The sequence below is a fragment of the Leguminivora glycinivorella genome, chromosome 12 (genome assembly GCF_023078275.1).
Source record: "Leguminivora glycinivorella isolate SPB_JAAS2020 chromosome 12, LegGlyc_1.1, whole genome shotgun sequence".
NCBI classification, from domain to species: Eukaryota; Metazoa; Arthropoda; class Insecta; order Lepidoptera; family Tortricidae; genus Leguminivora; species Leguminivora glycinivorella.
In genome coordinates, this window is record NC_062982.1 from 6,525,125 (window position 1) to 6,541,773 (window position 16,649).

Consider the following 16,649-nt stretch of genomic DNA (forward strand, 5'->3'; position numbering starts at 1 on the left):
CTAGCTCGGAAACGCGTGTTTTATCCTTTAATAGCAGCGGGTACAAACGAATTTTATCCACTAGTGGATAAAGTAATTTGACTTTGATAATAGTAAAATTGTCTGCCTTAAAATTGATAAAAGTGGGTGAATCTAGTAATGAAGATGATTTACCACCTGTGAAACTACTGGGAGCAGTGATAAACGCGTTTTTTGCGTTGTACTTTCCTTGCTATAGTGAGGGGAAAAGTTTTGTGTTACACAAGGGTGCAACTGTATTTTACTTCTCGTGTATTGAAAAACTTGCCAAGTTCAGGAATATATTCTAGAACCACTCGCTTCGCTCGTGGTTCAATTATTGAATCCATTCACTTCTTCGTTTTTCAATTCCACACTCTGCGTTAAAATACAAGTTTTCACCCTTGTATAAAAAATAACTATTCTGTTAATGTATACAGAAAGTGACAAATTTTGATCGCAGTTGCCGCTTTCTGTCTTCGTCAACAAAAGAAATACGTAAAGGGCTCGATTCGAATTTTAAGCTACCTATATAAAATATTAGCTCGAGATACGATATGGATCGGATGTCAATGTCAAAAGTAACATTTCTTCAAACAAAAACGACACTTTTGAATATTGTTTTTAATCAAATTCTGATGTAAATTTATGTATTGTGTGAAAATACTTCAGTTTTCAATATGAATTAGGTCACAGTCGAAATAAGATGCCATATTAAAAAAATAGCCTTCGCCACTGGTGGTATCTGTATTTTTTTCTTTAATGTATGGCTTTTTTTTCGATTTTAATTTATATATACTTAGTAGTTAGTAGCTGCTTAAAAACACAAATCAAAATATTTGTTAAATAATTTGATTTGTTCCCATAGCTTTTAAGTTTAGTCTTAGTTTCTTATATAATTATGTAAATATGTTCATGTAAATAAAGAGTTCCCATATATTTACGTAGGTATGAGTTATTTAATTTTTAATTTCTAGGTATTTTTTCTTTAAATTTTAATGACACGGTAATTCAGTCAATCTAACTACCTATATACGCAAAATTGTAATGTAGGCACGTCCAGGTAATCTAGGCAACACATCGAAGCTCATTACCCACGTGACTTCCTGGCCTAGGCCGCGGAAACTCGACGGTAATGTCCGATATCCCAGGCCCACATTTCCGTTTCACATTACGGGCCTGTGAATATTATGTTGGTACAGTCAGCTTCATGAAACAAGGCACCTAAAGTATCTGACATCCTGAATAACTTCTATAAAAAAATCTGTACGAACAGTTCGGGGTCAGAAATGTTAAACTTTAATTATTCGTTCTAAGTATTGTAGACACAAATCGCATTTTGTGTAGCGGTTACAAAATGGTACCTAGTTATTTCTGTAGCGTTATTTGATCCGCTACTGTTTATGCTGACTGTACCAGTGTTTTAATTGAAAATAATGTCCGGGAGCTTTTCTTAACTACTAATAGACCCACGTAAAATATATCAACTAATAGATATGACTTTAATATGATTTCACCAGGCTTTCCACCTCGGCTCCGCCGCGGCCGACAGTTATGGTGCTCTCAGACTGCCTGTTATAAATGTTATACAACACGGTATGACTAGGGCATAGTAATGTAGAATTTGCAGAATTTGCAGAAATATTCCCAAAAAGCGGAAATATTCTTGAGAATGTTCGAAGAACATTCCTGCAACATGAAATTTATTGTTTAAACGAGAGAATATACTTGAAATAAAGTTTAAATGGGCATAATATAAAACTACATATATGTTATTATACTTTTAACTATAAAACTCCCGTGAGACTCATACATATTTAAAAATATTTTAAGCGGGTCATACATATTTAAAAATATTTTAACATGTCGAACGCTATATCGACTTAATACGTGAGTAACCCGCTTAAAATATTTTTAAATATGTATGTTATTATACATATAATATTGTCTATTACAGTTAGCTATTTTGCTTGTTGCTTAGTTGCTTAAATTCTCACTATACTTCAAGGAACATTTCGACTTTCAGACTTCAGTTTTAGTCCTAACTTTTTTAAATTAGGTACCGAACTATTATTTCTTGATTGATTGATTGATCTTGATTTGGTCATGTCAAACCAAAATATAAATAAAAAGAAATGATCGCTGTCAGGATCGAACCTGAGAACGTCGGCATACGAAGCCAGCGCACTACCACGGGACTATGTCTTGACTTGCTGAGTCCGACGAAATCGTGGTATAAACTACGAAGTTACAAAGTATTCTGATAAATTCTCGTTCTCGAGAACATTCTCAGAAGTTACCGAAAATTCTCAAAAAGAAAAGATCTGCAACTTTGGAAACTTCTCGTCCGTCCCTAGTAGGGCATGAATAGGGATCGCGCATCGCGCTCTCCCTGTCACAGCGTGTGTGACGCAGGCAATATTTACGAATAATAAAAAGCTCAATGGGAAGAAACATACTTTTTGTAAGGCTCGAGCATCAGCTTGGAAGACTGTCAGCGGCTGCACAGATGGCCGATAAGTCTTTATTACCCAGTTAGCGAATAATGCAGTAATGTATTCATTGAAATATTCGCCTATCTGGCTGCCGTAATGACGGGGACACAGTTAAATTATGGCAAGTATTTTAATTCGTGTATTACTTTGTAAATTTATTACTTGATTACACGTTACTTGAACGTTTGTGATTATTTTATGATCCTCTGAATCTTTAAGCCTTAAACATTAAAGCACAGAATATTAAACATTACAGAGTAAAAAGTGCTATTAATGAAGAGTAATTAATTTTTTTAATCTGACCAAGCAGCAATGTACGCCGTCCAACTTAATTTGAGATGACATAAACGTCATGTCGTAATAACGTTTAGGTAGGTACGCTAATTGATGTGGACTTAGTACATTGCGTGCTGAATTATTATGTATGAAAAAAAATATCTCATCTATTCAAAAAAAAAAACCATGTAGTTAGGCTCCTTAGGTCCGATACTAATCGTTATTAAGATATTCGCCCGTATGGAATACACACGCTTTATACAGTATTTATATATTTTTGTGTAAGTCCCAACATCACAAGCCTTATTGAACTTTTCTGTGGGACTTAATCAATAGTAAATCTGTGTGAGATTGTCCTATTTATTCATGATGTCTATTTAACTAAGCATTATTAGCCATTCACACGTGGACATCGCATATAAAACTTTTAAAAAAACTCGCGACGTAAAGTAACAATAGAAAGTGTGAACGTGCGTTCTATGAAAACGCGCGCCACCCCTGATTAGGCCGCGAACTCGCGGCCGCCAGCATGTACTTGTAGCGCGGCGATAGAAACGCGGAGTGAGCCGCCCCTGATTAAAGAGATATTGATAAACTGTGATCACGGAACGCTCAGAAACTGTTTAAGTAAGTAGTATCTTTAGCGATGGCATACTGCGGTGAAGCTATGGTGCAGTGCAAGTGCAACCCATCACGAATTATAAGGTATACATATTATTGTAAAGTAGTTTCTGACTTCTCCGGCCGAAGATCCTCTACCTACGCCGAAAAATCAGTAGCAAAATGAAAGCGAAACGTGGCGACCATTTCTGACTTATGACAGTTTTAGAGTTTTTTTTAACGATCCTCATAAAGTATCCACAGGCATCCCGAAGTGATCTCACTGTGTCTTCCTCCTACCCTCATCCCACGTTATGTGGGGTCGGTACAACACGTCTTCCTCTTCCATTTTCCTCTTCTATCTTTCGTCATCTCAACACTCACATCTTTCTTTCTCATTTCCTTTTTCACACAATCCATCCATTGTTGTTTGGGTTTACCCCTCCCTCTCCATCCATCATCCTTCATCTCCAACATTCGTTTGCCTATATGACATTCATCCCTCCTCATTACATGACCGTACCACGCCAACCTGCCACTCAACTTTTCCGTTAAAGGCGCAACTTTCAAACTTCCCCTAATATACATGTGTATATTATATATATCAAGATTGATCCTGATCCGATCCATTCTGATCACTCAACATTCTCATTTCCGCTACGTGCACTCTCCTTTCATCCTCCACCTTTGTTGCCCAGCATTCAGATCCATACAGTACAACAGGCCTCACAATCGTCTTATAGACTTTCCCACATGGATTTAAGCCCGCATTAAGCCTTAGGAATAGGATGAGTATACTGCCTGCAACGCTGACTGTGGCTGTCCGCGTAATCAGCCATCTCGCATATTTCCACGTCATGCCGCCCGTCCCGTCCCGTTGGACGTTCCGTTTGTTTTCCTTCACCTCTCTTACTTCAATATCACCAATTTAAATTGACCTTTGACCACAAACAATAACCACAGACAAAGAGGTTAACTCATATGTAGGTAGTCAAGGGAATAGTTTGTTTAAGGTTGTGCCGCTGATGAGCATTGCGATAGTGTTTATGACAATTATAGATAGTGTTGATTTGTATCGTACAATGTCTGTGTTATCGCAAAGGAATATGGTATACAACTGACTTAAGGTAGTCGTTGTAACAATTTCTTATAAACACAATATTCTAAAGGCTGATAAGATGTTATTGGGCCATGAGATTAGTACATTCTTGTCATACGCTGGTTACGCTAGCAGCTGCTAAGTACGGAATGGGGGGTACTATTGCCAGAACTTAAAAGTTTAATATAGTATTGATTCATAGTTTAAATATTTGTATTGATTGGCAATTATGTTAAATAATGGGTTAATTACATACATCAAATTGAAAAAAAAACATCACTATTATTTACAATTTTATTAATAATCTACAACGTGTTTTGTAGCGTGAATAATTTATTAACTTTTAATATTCCATTTCAAAATGGCTCCCATCGTTCATAATTTTAAATCATTTATATCGCTCTCTGAGTGAGTAGGTATAATAAAATAAAATAAAATAATGAAATAAAAAGCCTTTTATTTCCTTTCAAATATACAATAACTTTTATCAATTTAATTTTACTAATTCTAATGATGATGATGAATGGCTCCCATTGTTCATAATTTTAAATCATTTATATCGTTCTATGAGTGAGTATAATAAATTTATAAAATAAAATAAGAAAATAAAAAGCCTTTTATTTCCTTTCAAATACAATAACTTTTTGTTAATTTAATTTTACTAATTCTAATTTGTAGGAGCCCCTTAGGTGAAGGCCTCTTCCAAAGATGTCAATTTTTCACGATTTTGTGCTATTTTCTTCTAATTTGGACCAGCCATCTTTTCAATGTCTTTCTCCCAGCGCATGTTTGGTTTGCCTCTCCGGCGTTTATCAGCTGGGCCTTTCCAGTTCGTGACTATGGCTGTCCATCTGAGTAAGTATATAACGTTTAAAGTTCTCTAGACTAGAAGATGATTGCTCTAAAAATACTTATAGAAAATACTCTCGATTATCTAGAAGCTAATTTGAAAGGTCGTCTCACCTCCTACGACCCGTTATATTTTTTTTCCCCTCACTAGCTCGGAAACACCTGTTTTGTCCTTTACCACAGAATATATAATGTCCTTTACACAGAGAACCTCCTATAGAGTGCCAATATTGTAAATTTTGTGCGCGCTACAAATCACCAGTGCTTAGGGGCGCGAGGAGCGGGAGGGGAATGTGTTTAGCGCGCTGCGATTGGTCGTTTCAAGGACGGCAGGCAGTCGCGCCAGATGAAAAGGGAGTCGCGTAAGTAGCCAGTGTAAGTCGACCTATGCCGGCTCTGAATAAATTATAAATATGACTTATTTGTGGAATGTAATACCGTCTGTTTTTAAATTTGATCTTCTTGTTACCTTTCCACACCATTTCACACTACAGGTGGACATCTTTAAGGCATCAAAATACCCTTTTTCAATTTTTTTTTCACGAGCTGCTTTCGGGTCGGTTACTTTTTATGATCGGGCACGGCGAGCGCCCGCGCTTATATCAAAATACAAGAGGCTGCTTTCGCGGTCGTCCTGTAATGGATGTCTATAGGGGTTGGTCTGTTACGGGTAAAAACGCATTTTATCCACTAGTGGGTAAAGTAATTTGACCTTGAATAAAGTCACATTAACTGCGACGTAATCGCGTAAAACTTACGTTTTATATTTCTAAAAAATGTTGCTTTAAAATTGATAAAAGTAGGCAGTAATAAATATGATTTACAAGTGGAAGCAGTGATAAACGCATTTTTTGCGTTGACCGCTATAGTGAGGGAAAAGTTTTGTGAGTCAAATGTCTTGTAATGGCAATGTCTATACTCGCTTCGCTCGTGGTTGGTCTGTGTCCTTTAATAACTATTTCCAAAATGTATATATTTTGGAATTTTATAATTTTTTTTTTAGTTTTATTAAAGTTTCGATTTCTTTCAACCCCTTATTTGCCAAGAGTGGCACTGCAGCTTTAGTAGTTTCATGTGTTCTGCCTACCCCTTTATGGGATACAGGCGTGATTGTATGTATGTTGTATGTATGTAAATATATCCATATTCAAAAATAAAACAAATGCTGCTGGTTAGAAGTTTCTTAATGAAAAAAAAATGTCTACTTTAGAACTACATTTTGAGTGAGGAACTATTACGCTCGCGTGGGGCTGTCTATAGTTTTCAGAAGAGCGAAGTATGACCAAGCCGTGCTCAAAATCTGAAATTGAAATTTTCCGAATTGATAAACATTCGGATCCTTAATAAAATTGGGTAGGTAACTACTTGTCAAAGATGAAGTACACGAAATTCTATATTTTTTTTTTTCAATAAAACAAGTGGTTCCACTTTTATTTCTGTGAGATTTTCTTGGACACTTTTTTTTCTTCCTCGGTTCCTCAGGGCTGAGGGTCGTGACCACATGAAATCGTAAATAATGAGGTCGCGACCAGTGTAAAATGAAATCGTAAATAATGAGGCATTTCGAGTGAGTCTGGTGTCGCGCCAATACGCAAAAGAGATAGATACAAGTTTCTGAGCGTTTCGTGAGCGATTGCGCAGGTATGATAAGTAAAAGGGGTGTATATTAGCCCATATATGATGACTCGTGCCGTTTTTCACCTGAGCTCCGCGAGACTTGTACCCTTTTTGACTAGAGCCACAGATTATTTTTCGCACCAAAGCTCTCCATTAACATTCAGGACGGTCTTCTGCAGACACTTTTTAATTCATTGTAAACAAAAACTCTGCACGAGTCTCATTCTCATGTCAATTCTTTCCTCGAAATTTATATTTTCATGTCCAAATAATCAGGTATTCATAATAAATGTGTATAAAAAGAAAAATATATGTTATCATCATCATCCTCCTTGCGTTATCTCGGCATATGGCACGGCTCATGGGAGCCTGGGGTCCGCTTTGACAACTAATCCCAAGATTTGGCGTAGGCACTAGATTTACGAAAGCGACTGCCATCTGACCTTACAACCCGAAGAGTAACTAAATAGGCCTTATTGGAATTAGTCCGGTTTCCTCACGGTGTTTTCCTTCACCGACAAGCGACTGGCAAATATCAAATGACATTTCGCACAAAAGTACAGATAAACCCATTGGTACGAGCCGGGCTCGAACCCGCGACCTCCGAATCGAAAGTCGCACGCTCTTAACGCTAGGCCACCAGCGCTTCTTTCTTAAAAAGAAAAATATACCTATGTATTATGTTGTAATATCAGTAACAGCTTACCTTTGTAAAAGCCTTCAGGTTAACGTCAGCGTAACTGAACGCCGTTAACTTGGAGGGTTTCCGTGCCCTAGAAATAATACAAACAATTATAATACAATTTATTAATAACTAGCTTTTGAAACCAAAATAAATTACACATATGAAAGAAAAAGTGACCAAGTCCTCTGGTGCCTGAGGCTGGAATCGAACCAGCGTACTCTCCAATCGCGGGAGATGCCTCTTTATCCGCTCGGCCACCCAGGTCACAGCTGTCGAGGTCGAAATTATCTCTCATATGAGTAATCTATACAAGGACTCGTAGCGCCCTCGGACTCGTGTTTTTCTTTCATATGTGTAATTTATTTCGGTTTTAATTTATATACATAGTAGTATGACTACTTTAAGACAGCACAAGTTGAAATATTTTCAATAGATTATAATTTAACTTGTGTTCATTAGAATTCATTAGAACTAGCTTTTGCCCGCGGCTTCGTTAGAAAGAAACAAAAGTAGCCTATGTCACTCTCCATCCCTTCAACTATCTCCACTTAAAAAATCACGACAATTCATCGCTCCGCTTTGCCGTGAAAGACGGACAAACAAACAGACACACTAATTAAGTTTCCAGAAGAAGCCCTGAAGTAAGGCCCCGTTTACACGGTGCGAGAACTCGCAGGCGTTGAGCGTTTTCAGCTCTTACGCACATTTATCCGATCCGATATCAGAGGTCCCTTTATTTATTAAGGATGTAAAAGGCAAATGGAAATTTTATTCCAAGGCCAAGACAAATTTTATTTTATTTTTATTTTATTTTATTTTTGTTTTTTGTTGACATTTTGTTTTTATATTTTTTGTGTATTTTAATAGGTTTATGATAAATTTTGACTAAGTTTTTTAATATTTTGTAATTCCTTATTTGTTGTATTATTATTTTTTGTATTTTGACATGTGTTGTTTTTGACATTAAAGTTTTTGAACTGAATTGAATTGAATGAAGAAATACCGCCTTTAATATTCAGGATACCGGTCCTACATCGCATATCGCCACGGATAATGGTGACACCTTTCGTAGCTTTATGCCGACTCGTAACTTAAAGTAAAAACTAGTAACATTAAAAATGACGCATTTCTCTTTATTACAGTAAAGAAATTCACATAACACGAGTTACCTCATTTGTACAACGTAGAGAAGCTTCGCCGTTTTTGCATTCACTGTATACCATTTGGATTTGTACATGGCACTGCTCACTTCCATACTCTGCCGGGTAAAACAACGTTCAACATTATCAATTATCATAGGTCTATGTGTAAAAAAATCGTCCTAAGTTATACAGCAAGGTACAGGGGGAAATCTCGACTGGGGGGCAATTGTAACTGATCCATTTTTTCCATTATTAACACTACGATGTTGAGTTGAACACGCCTACCATAATGTGGACACTCTATTTAATAATGCAAACGTTGTAAAACATGGAAAAATGGACATTTGCCCCCCAGTTGAGATTTGCCCCGCTGTACCATAAATAGGTAAATACAGTAAGACCAAGGTTAGTTAGTTGGCATTGTTGGCATGGATTCTGATAGCACCGCCTTGACATTTAAAATTAATAGGCTAAATATAGGCTAGCTTATTAAAAAAACCAAACTAATCTTAAAAAATAGTTAAAAACTTACTATTACTTACCGACGTCATAACCATGTCTCCGTAAAAACACAGCAGGTAAATCTGCATTAGACTCATTAGCAGAAATGCGAGAAAGGACAACGCGAATGCCACGTCGCCTATAGCCTAGGACAGAAAAGTGCTGTACTTTAGGTACTAGGTACTTTTTACGTCATACTCATAATGAATCTTAAACAAATTAAGAGCATACATTATATTTAAATAAAGTAACAACCCAAAAAGTGTCACAGTAAATGTTAGAAATTAAATAAAAAACCAAAACGTAATATTTATAATTTTATACATACCGTGACGTTAAACCCCGTCAGGCAAATCATGAAGGAACTTGTCACGAAATTGAATAAAGTCGATTTCGTATAGATTCTTTCCACATGACCGACTAACCTGTAGAAATAGAAATCTAATAGAAATAAAAAAAACGACATCACGAAAATAAATTGACTGGTTCATACGTTTTGTCTGTCTGACGTTTAGTTTGGGTCCCATGACAATATTTTTTTTTGTTTCTCAGTTTGTATAAGTAATTTCATGTTTGTATATTATTTCAGGGGATTCTTTTTTTTTGAATAATCATTCCGTAGAAGTTTTAGAGGTTTCCTTTTATATTATTTAGATTTAGATCTATATTTCAAAACTAATAAATGGTAGTTTTTGTCACCCTTAAAAGGTACCAGTTAGAAGACATACATAATAAAATATAATAATTATCATATACAAACTGCATAATGCTCTCATGACGAACAGTTAACTTCTTAAACTTCTCCTGAAATTCGTTCTCATCGAAATGCCGTTCCGTTATAATATTCTCAATGTCGACTTGCAGCAAGCGAAACTGTGTGCAGATACTAGTGCAGCATGTGTAGAAGATACAATCCGTTCCAGACACTTGAGTCAGCACCAAATATGCTGAAAAATAAATAGGCACTTAAGGTAAGTAAATCTTAAAAGAGAAAGTCTGTTTTTTTTACAGCATTCTAAAAGTCATAACGACTAGACAAATATTAAAGAAACATCTTTTAGAACACCACAATGAAGAGACATAAGATTGTGTCCGTCAGGATGGCGTGAGAGATGTCTGAATCGTCACAACATTTGCACCAAATAACTGTACCTAAACTGTACTAAACTGTACCTATAGCGAAGAAAACTGTACCTCAAGCAATCACGCATTAAATAGATAGTTACATAGACACGCCGTTCTGACGTCAGGTTGGCGCGCATAGCCGTGTATCGCTCCAACGTGTGGGAACTATGTTCTGGATCATATATCAATAAACTGTACCTAAACTGTACTTCATAAAACTGCCAATAATATTTAAATCACACGTGATATCGGTCAAATATACAACAAAAATGTTTACTGCTCATTTGTATGTTTTGCCTATCAATTTGCAACAGGCGCTTGTTTTCTCGTAATACATTTAATAAATGCACATAAATTATTCATTACTTCTGCCTCAGTGCGTTTTCACATTATCCGATCCGATATCGGATGTCGGAAGGATTTCAATAGAAAAAAATCCAAGATGGCGCCTGTAATGTATGGGATAATGGTCCGACATCCGATATCGGATCGGATAATGTGAAAACGCACTAAGGCAGAAGTAATGAATAATTTATGTGCATTAATTAAATGTATTACGAGAAAACAAGCGCCTGTTGCAAATTGATAGGCAAAACATACAAATGAGCAGTAAAATTTTTTGTTGTATATTTGACCGATATCACGTGTGATTTAAATATTATTATTGGCAGTTTTATGAAGTACAGTTTAGGTACAGTTTATTGATATATGATCCAGAACATAGTTCCAACACGTTGGGGCGATACACGGCTATGCGCGCCAACCTGACGTCAGAACGGCGTGTCTATGTAACTATATTTTTAATGCGTGATTGCTTGAGGTACAGTTTTCTTCGCTATAGGTACAGTTTAGTACAGTTTAGGTACAGTTATTTGGTGCAAATGTTGTGACGATTCAGACATCTCTCACGCCATCCTGACGGACATATAAGATTCCCCAAGGGCTCATTCTGTTATCTTTTATATCTGGGTAAAGGACCTTATTGTCAATGGCGCTTATGACCCGCTGCATCGTTTTTGTATACGATCATCGCCCTTAACGCCGTAACCGCCATCGACAATAAGGTCCCTTTACCCAGATAATGTCACATATAATTCAAAAAACTTCTACAAATGAGACATACTAGACCACACTTGATGCACGTATGCAAACGGCCAATAATGGATGTCATAAGGGTCAATAAACGGGTAAATAATTAGAAATGGCAGCAGAAACTCAATCTTTCCCAATTTCTTATACTCCAGAGCCATAAGCAATAATGGACTTGTAGAGAACAGAACCAGTGTCACTACATTTATGGTACCCAGCGCCTTTATAACAGCTTTCAAAAACTCTTTTCCTTCCGCAACAATTTTCTTCTTCACTCCTTCATCGCCAATATCAGTATTATTTTCTACGCTCCGAATCCGTTTGAACAGTTCATGTACTTTATCTTGATTTAGCAGTAAGGAGAGGGATTTTATGTTTGCAACTATGCAGTATGTTGAACAGGGCGCCATATAAGTCAATTCAATAAGACTTTTCCCGTACATAGCTCCCTGTATGATCCATGCTATTTCGCCAATGGTGTCAGTGTTCAACCAAAGAAAGTTTATAATGTACAGCGATCTAAATTTTATTATATGCTCGACAGTGTTCTGAATTGGACGATCCAAGTAAATCCCGATATATTTGAAAAGAAATTCAGTTGATATCAAAGACTCGTCGAATAGTACCGACATTTTGAACTTCAAATGACGACTGAAGATTTCTATAATTTTATTTTGTTTTGTACAATAATTAATATGTTTTCGTAATAATGAGGTCCGAGTTGTAGATGGTAATAAAATATGTTAATATCTACAAACAACCTGTTATTGAATCATAGCATAATTATATTAATTATATGCTTGACTATATTAGGTACAGTAAAATTAGTTTCGTTTAGTTTAAGTAATATTTCAGTTAATTATTAATTACCTACTTATAATTTGAATCAAAACAGAGGCTATTCAAGTTACAGATAACCTCCATACAATACCCTGTTTTATCTCAGATTTTTTCTATTTACAATAATTTACCGTGTTCTGTCGCTTTGTCTAAAATCTAGAATTAAATTTTCGGACAACATAAAAGCTCATGCACCTTATGCTCAGTGAGATTAAGGGCCCATTTACACGGTGCGAGAACTCACATGCTAGTTTCATTACATTGCGGTATTTGTTGGTGTGCTGAATTGTATATAACCTGAACAGTCCGCAATCTAAGTAAAATCGTATGCAAGTTCGTGTACAGTCGAGGTCAAAAATACCTTTACAGTTGAGTGTTACAAAAATACCTTTACATTTAAATAGTTTTACACACTGCATGACAAATTTTGTCATGCAGTGTTTTAATTTAAAACATGCTTCCAACACACATGACAGATTCATCTTTTCACTTATCGCACCAAAGTTCAGTTTACAATCTGTCTTCCATAGAAACATTGTCACAAATTGTGGCATAATAGGTTTACATTGCATGTTACAGAATAAGATTTCCTGTGAATGTGCCGTAAATATGTTTACATTTGCAGTAGCATTATAAACTTTACGTTCTAACTTACTTTTCGTTTACTTACACCTATTGCTACATAAACATCTTTACAGATTTCATTGGGATTTGATTCTTAATTTGAATAATGACAATCACCGAAAACAGTACCATACTGTCAAATAACCTATCTCTTTCATTCGTCGTGTCTGGCCTAGTTATTATCCTCTCGATGAGTTATTGATAATTGTGCAAAAAAGTACAGTTTGCAATAAAAAAATGTACAGTCAGCGTCATAACCTTGGTAGCATTGGAAATAGTAAATACGTTCGTTATATGGATAAATTCTATGGAGTAACGAACTTGTTGACTACTTTGAATGCTACCCAGGTTATGACGCTGACTGTACCATTTTTTTATTACTTACAGATTACAACACAACTTACAATGATTAATAACTAATAAGTACCGTGAAATGGACATAGCTGGGCACCGTTAATCAAATAGTTAACTTCGATAATCGCTAATCCGTTAATATAAAAGTTAACTTCGTTAATCGTTAAAGCGATACATTTCAACAAATTTAACGGAAGTTAAAGTTAATCGATAAGCCGTTAATCTTGATAAAAAAAAATATTTTACTGTAGTGTGCGTAAGTTTATATGTTACTGTAAAAGCCCGAAGTTCGCCAAAATCTCTTAAAAAATCCCAGCTGCCAATTGGTAAAAGCGAAATGTTAATAAAATATTCTCTATGGACTTATACCGACGTTGGTTCGGTAAACCCTAGGTTTTAAATTGGTGACCTGTAGATATTGGGTCATTCGATGCGGTCGTAGTCATGGTGCGTAGGTTCCTCGGATTGAGACACTTCTAATCGAAGTTGTGATCCACGGTAACTTGCTAGATAGCGCGGCCCGCCGAACCCTGGCTTGATGCGTCGGTTGCGCGATTTGTGTACGCCTTGATGATTTACATTCTATTTCCCAGTTAGTGATGGGTGCAGTAGGACTAATAAACTTTAGCAGGTGTCCAACAAGTGACCGAAAAGGCACCAATTGGTCTGTAGACTGTGAATTTACGAGAAAATCCAAGATTTCGCCGTACTCCGGCCTTTTACAGTAGCGATCAGAGCAAGTTTTACTCGGCACGCGCGAAACTGGATTAACGATTAACGGACTCGAAGAAATTTAACGGAAGTTAACGAATCCGTTAACATTTTTTAAAGTTAACTTAAAAGTTAATCCGTTAACCAAAATGTTAACTTCGTTAATTAACGATTAACGAATTAACGAGTTAATGCCCAGCTATGGAAATGGAGTAAGTAGGGATTGCGAGGAAAACATAGTCATGAATCGGTTGGGTAGGGATGCGGATGGTGTGATGGAGTGAGAAGGTATTTCACATTACATACATTCTGTAGGAAATGTAGGAATTGCAGCGGTTGTAATATCATCACTCTCATATCACTCCATTCTTCAGTGTCCATGTGACGGAGGCACAATTTCGTGTGAGGGGGTAAATACAAATTAAATTTGCACAGCAACATCGCCTTATGGAAATCTGACGGCCGATAGAGATTCACTTCATAGCACCCGTTAAAGGGACATTTATTTTGTTCTACTAGGTATTGCTCTCTTCAATGGATTTACGTTTTCCATACCTATTGGTTATCTACAATAGTTAAGTAAGGTACGATTAATATCAGTTAACGATTTGCATTGTACTTATGCGATCTCGATAAGAGCGTGCGAGAAAGGGGTAAAGCCGAATAGTTAACTGATTTTAATCGCACTGTAAGGTCGGGGAAATTTCTAAGATCCAGGATTTAATAATACCACGCACACTTGTTAGCTATCTGACGTATGTGAGGTGACCTTGAATGTCAAAACTATCCTACTAATATTATAAACGTGAAAGTTTGTGAGGATGTAAATTTGTTTGTTTGTTGCTCTTTCACGCTTAAACGGCTTGACCGATTTTGATGAAACTTGGTATACATAAATAATATGACCTAGAATAACATATAGGCTACTTTTTACCGCGGGGAAAATGATAATTACCACGCGAGCAAAGCCGCGGGTGACAGCTAGTAACAAATATTTTAATTCATATCTTTTATATCCATATGAATTAGTTCAAAATAAACACTATTCTGCATTGGAAACCAGTTTACAAAACAAAATATTTTTTCTTGATTAGAAAGCGGCCGAAGGGGCAAATACCATAAACACGTTAAACCTATAAGAATAAGACCTTTTTTGGAGTAGATTATAAAGCCGATATTGATATTTATGACGATATGATGTCATTATTCAAATTATAAACAGACCAATCAAATCTGTAAAGATGTTTATGTAGCAATAGGTGTAAGTAAACGAAAAGTAAGCTAGAACGTAAAGTTTATAATGCTACTGCAAATGTAAACATATTTACGGCACATTCACAGGAAATCTTATTCTGTAACATGCAATGTAAACCTATTATGTAACAATTTGTGACAATGTTTCTATGGAAGACAGATTGTAAACTGAACTTTGGTGCGATAAGTGAAAAGATGAATCTGTCATGTGTGTTGGAAGCATGTTTTTGTCATGCAGTGTGTAAAACTATTTAAATGTAAAGGTGTTTTTGTAACACTCAACTGTAAAGGTATTTTTGACCTCGACTGTACCGTGTGGATAGGCCCTAAGAGATCCTGTAGAAAAACAAATGTAGTCCCAGTGAAGTAGGCAAGTCAATAAATTGCAAGATTCCACCTTTCTAACAAGTTACTGATTATGGTTTAATCATTTGATTGATTCTCGCAGCAGTCAGACGCGAAACAACTGGAAAGCTTTGATTAACGATGAGGCCGGGAACAAACAAATTGCCGGCGCACTAGCTGGCCGGGAACGTGGGGATTGTAGTACAATAACAAGAAACCCCTGAGGATCTGAATGTTGACCCGCTAGTTAGTAATATTGTAGACACAAGTTTCTAAGCAAACTTGAATGAATTATTAGCTAGTTATTTAAGTATAAATAAGTTTCTATCAATTATTTTTTGATATGTTTGTAAGTCTTGAGATTTTAAATAATTAATAGAATGGTTATAATTTGGTACTCGTACCTACATCAACGTAGCGTAATAATATATCTCCCGTAGCATTGTAGCTCTGAAACAGTTTTTCCACACCATTTTGTTGGTTGTGGTTTTGCGATCTCTGCCGAAAGTTACCTTTGTGGAGTTCGTACAAAACCAGTTATGGACCGTTTGTTTTACTATTATTATAATGGCGTGCTTTTTCAGTCGCCAGATAAATATATCTACCAGATAAAGTTATCACTATCCTTTTCATCACACGTATACTTAAATGACAATGACAGCTACCATTTATCTGACCGATATTATTTATTTGGCGATTGAAAAACCAGCCCTAAAACTATTAAAAGTAACTGTTAAGTAAGGTAATACTTAATTGTTTATATTTAAACGCTTTAGGCGACGACACTGCCAATTCAATTCTAAAATCATTAAGGTACTTATCTAAAAATCCAAATATTAATTCTAAGTTAATTTTGCAGATAATTTAGAGTGCGCATCGAAAGCCGTAATGGTGGTACAAAGCACGGCATATTCCGTGACAACACGCCGGGCGGATCCTCTCTTCACCTCGCCACCATTTGTTTATAGAATAGAATATAATATTTTTTTATTCGAAAGCACACAGATAATAATAGTTATTTGTTATACAAGGGGGCAAAGTTGTAT

General features: G+C 36.1%; 1 protein-coding gene across 1 annotated transcript; it reads right to left on the minus strand.

The window, feature by feature from the left end:
* Positions 1-6,508: 6,508 nt before the first annotated feature.
* On the minus strand, positions 6,509-12,107 carry LOC125232009 (putative odorant receptor 92a). Its single transcript, XM_048137618.1, has 7 exons — positions 11,510-12,107; positions 10,022-10,208; positions 9,590-9,686; positions 9,303-9,407; positions 8,788-8,876; positions 7,640-7,706; positions 6,509-6,616 (listed from the first exon to the last, which is right to left on the minus strand). The coding sequence occupies exons 1-7, from the start codon at positions 12,105-12,107 to the stop codon at positions 6,551-6,553; spliced, it is 1,209 nt and encodes a 402-aa protein (XP_047993575.1). The 3' UTR covers positions 6,509-6,550.
* Positions 12,108-16,649: the final 4,542 nt, after the last annotated feature.

Excerpts from the sequence above, each read along its gene's own strand:
- LOC125232009 (XM_048137618.1), bottom strand. The coding sequence starts at position 12,107 with ATGTCGGTACTATTCGACGAGTCTTTGATATCAACTGAATTTCTTTTC. Across the intron at positions 9,687-10,021 it reads CGTCATGAGAGCATTATGCA|GTTAGTCGGTCATGTGGAAA; the intron begins GTTTGTATATGA and ends CTATTTCTACAG. Across the intron at positions 7,707-8,787 it reads CTCTACGTTGTACAAATGAG|GGCACGGAAACCCTCCAAGT; the intron begins GTAACTCGTGTT and ends TATTATTTCTAG.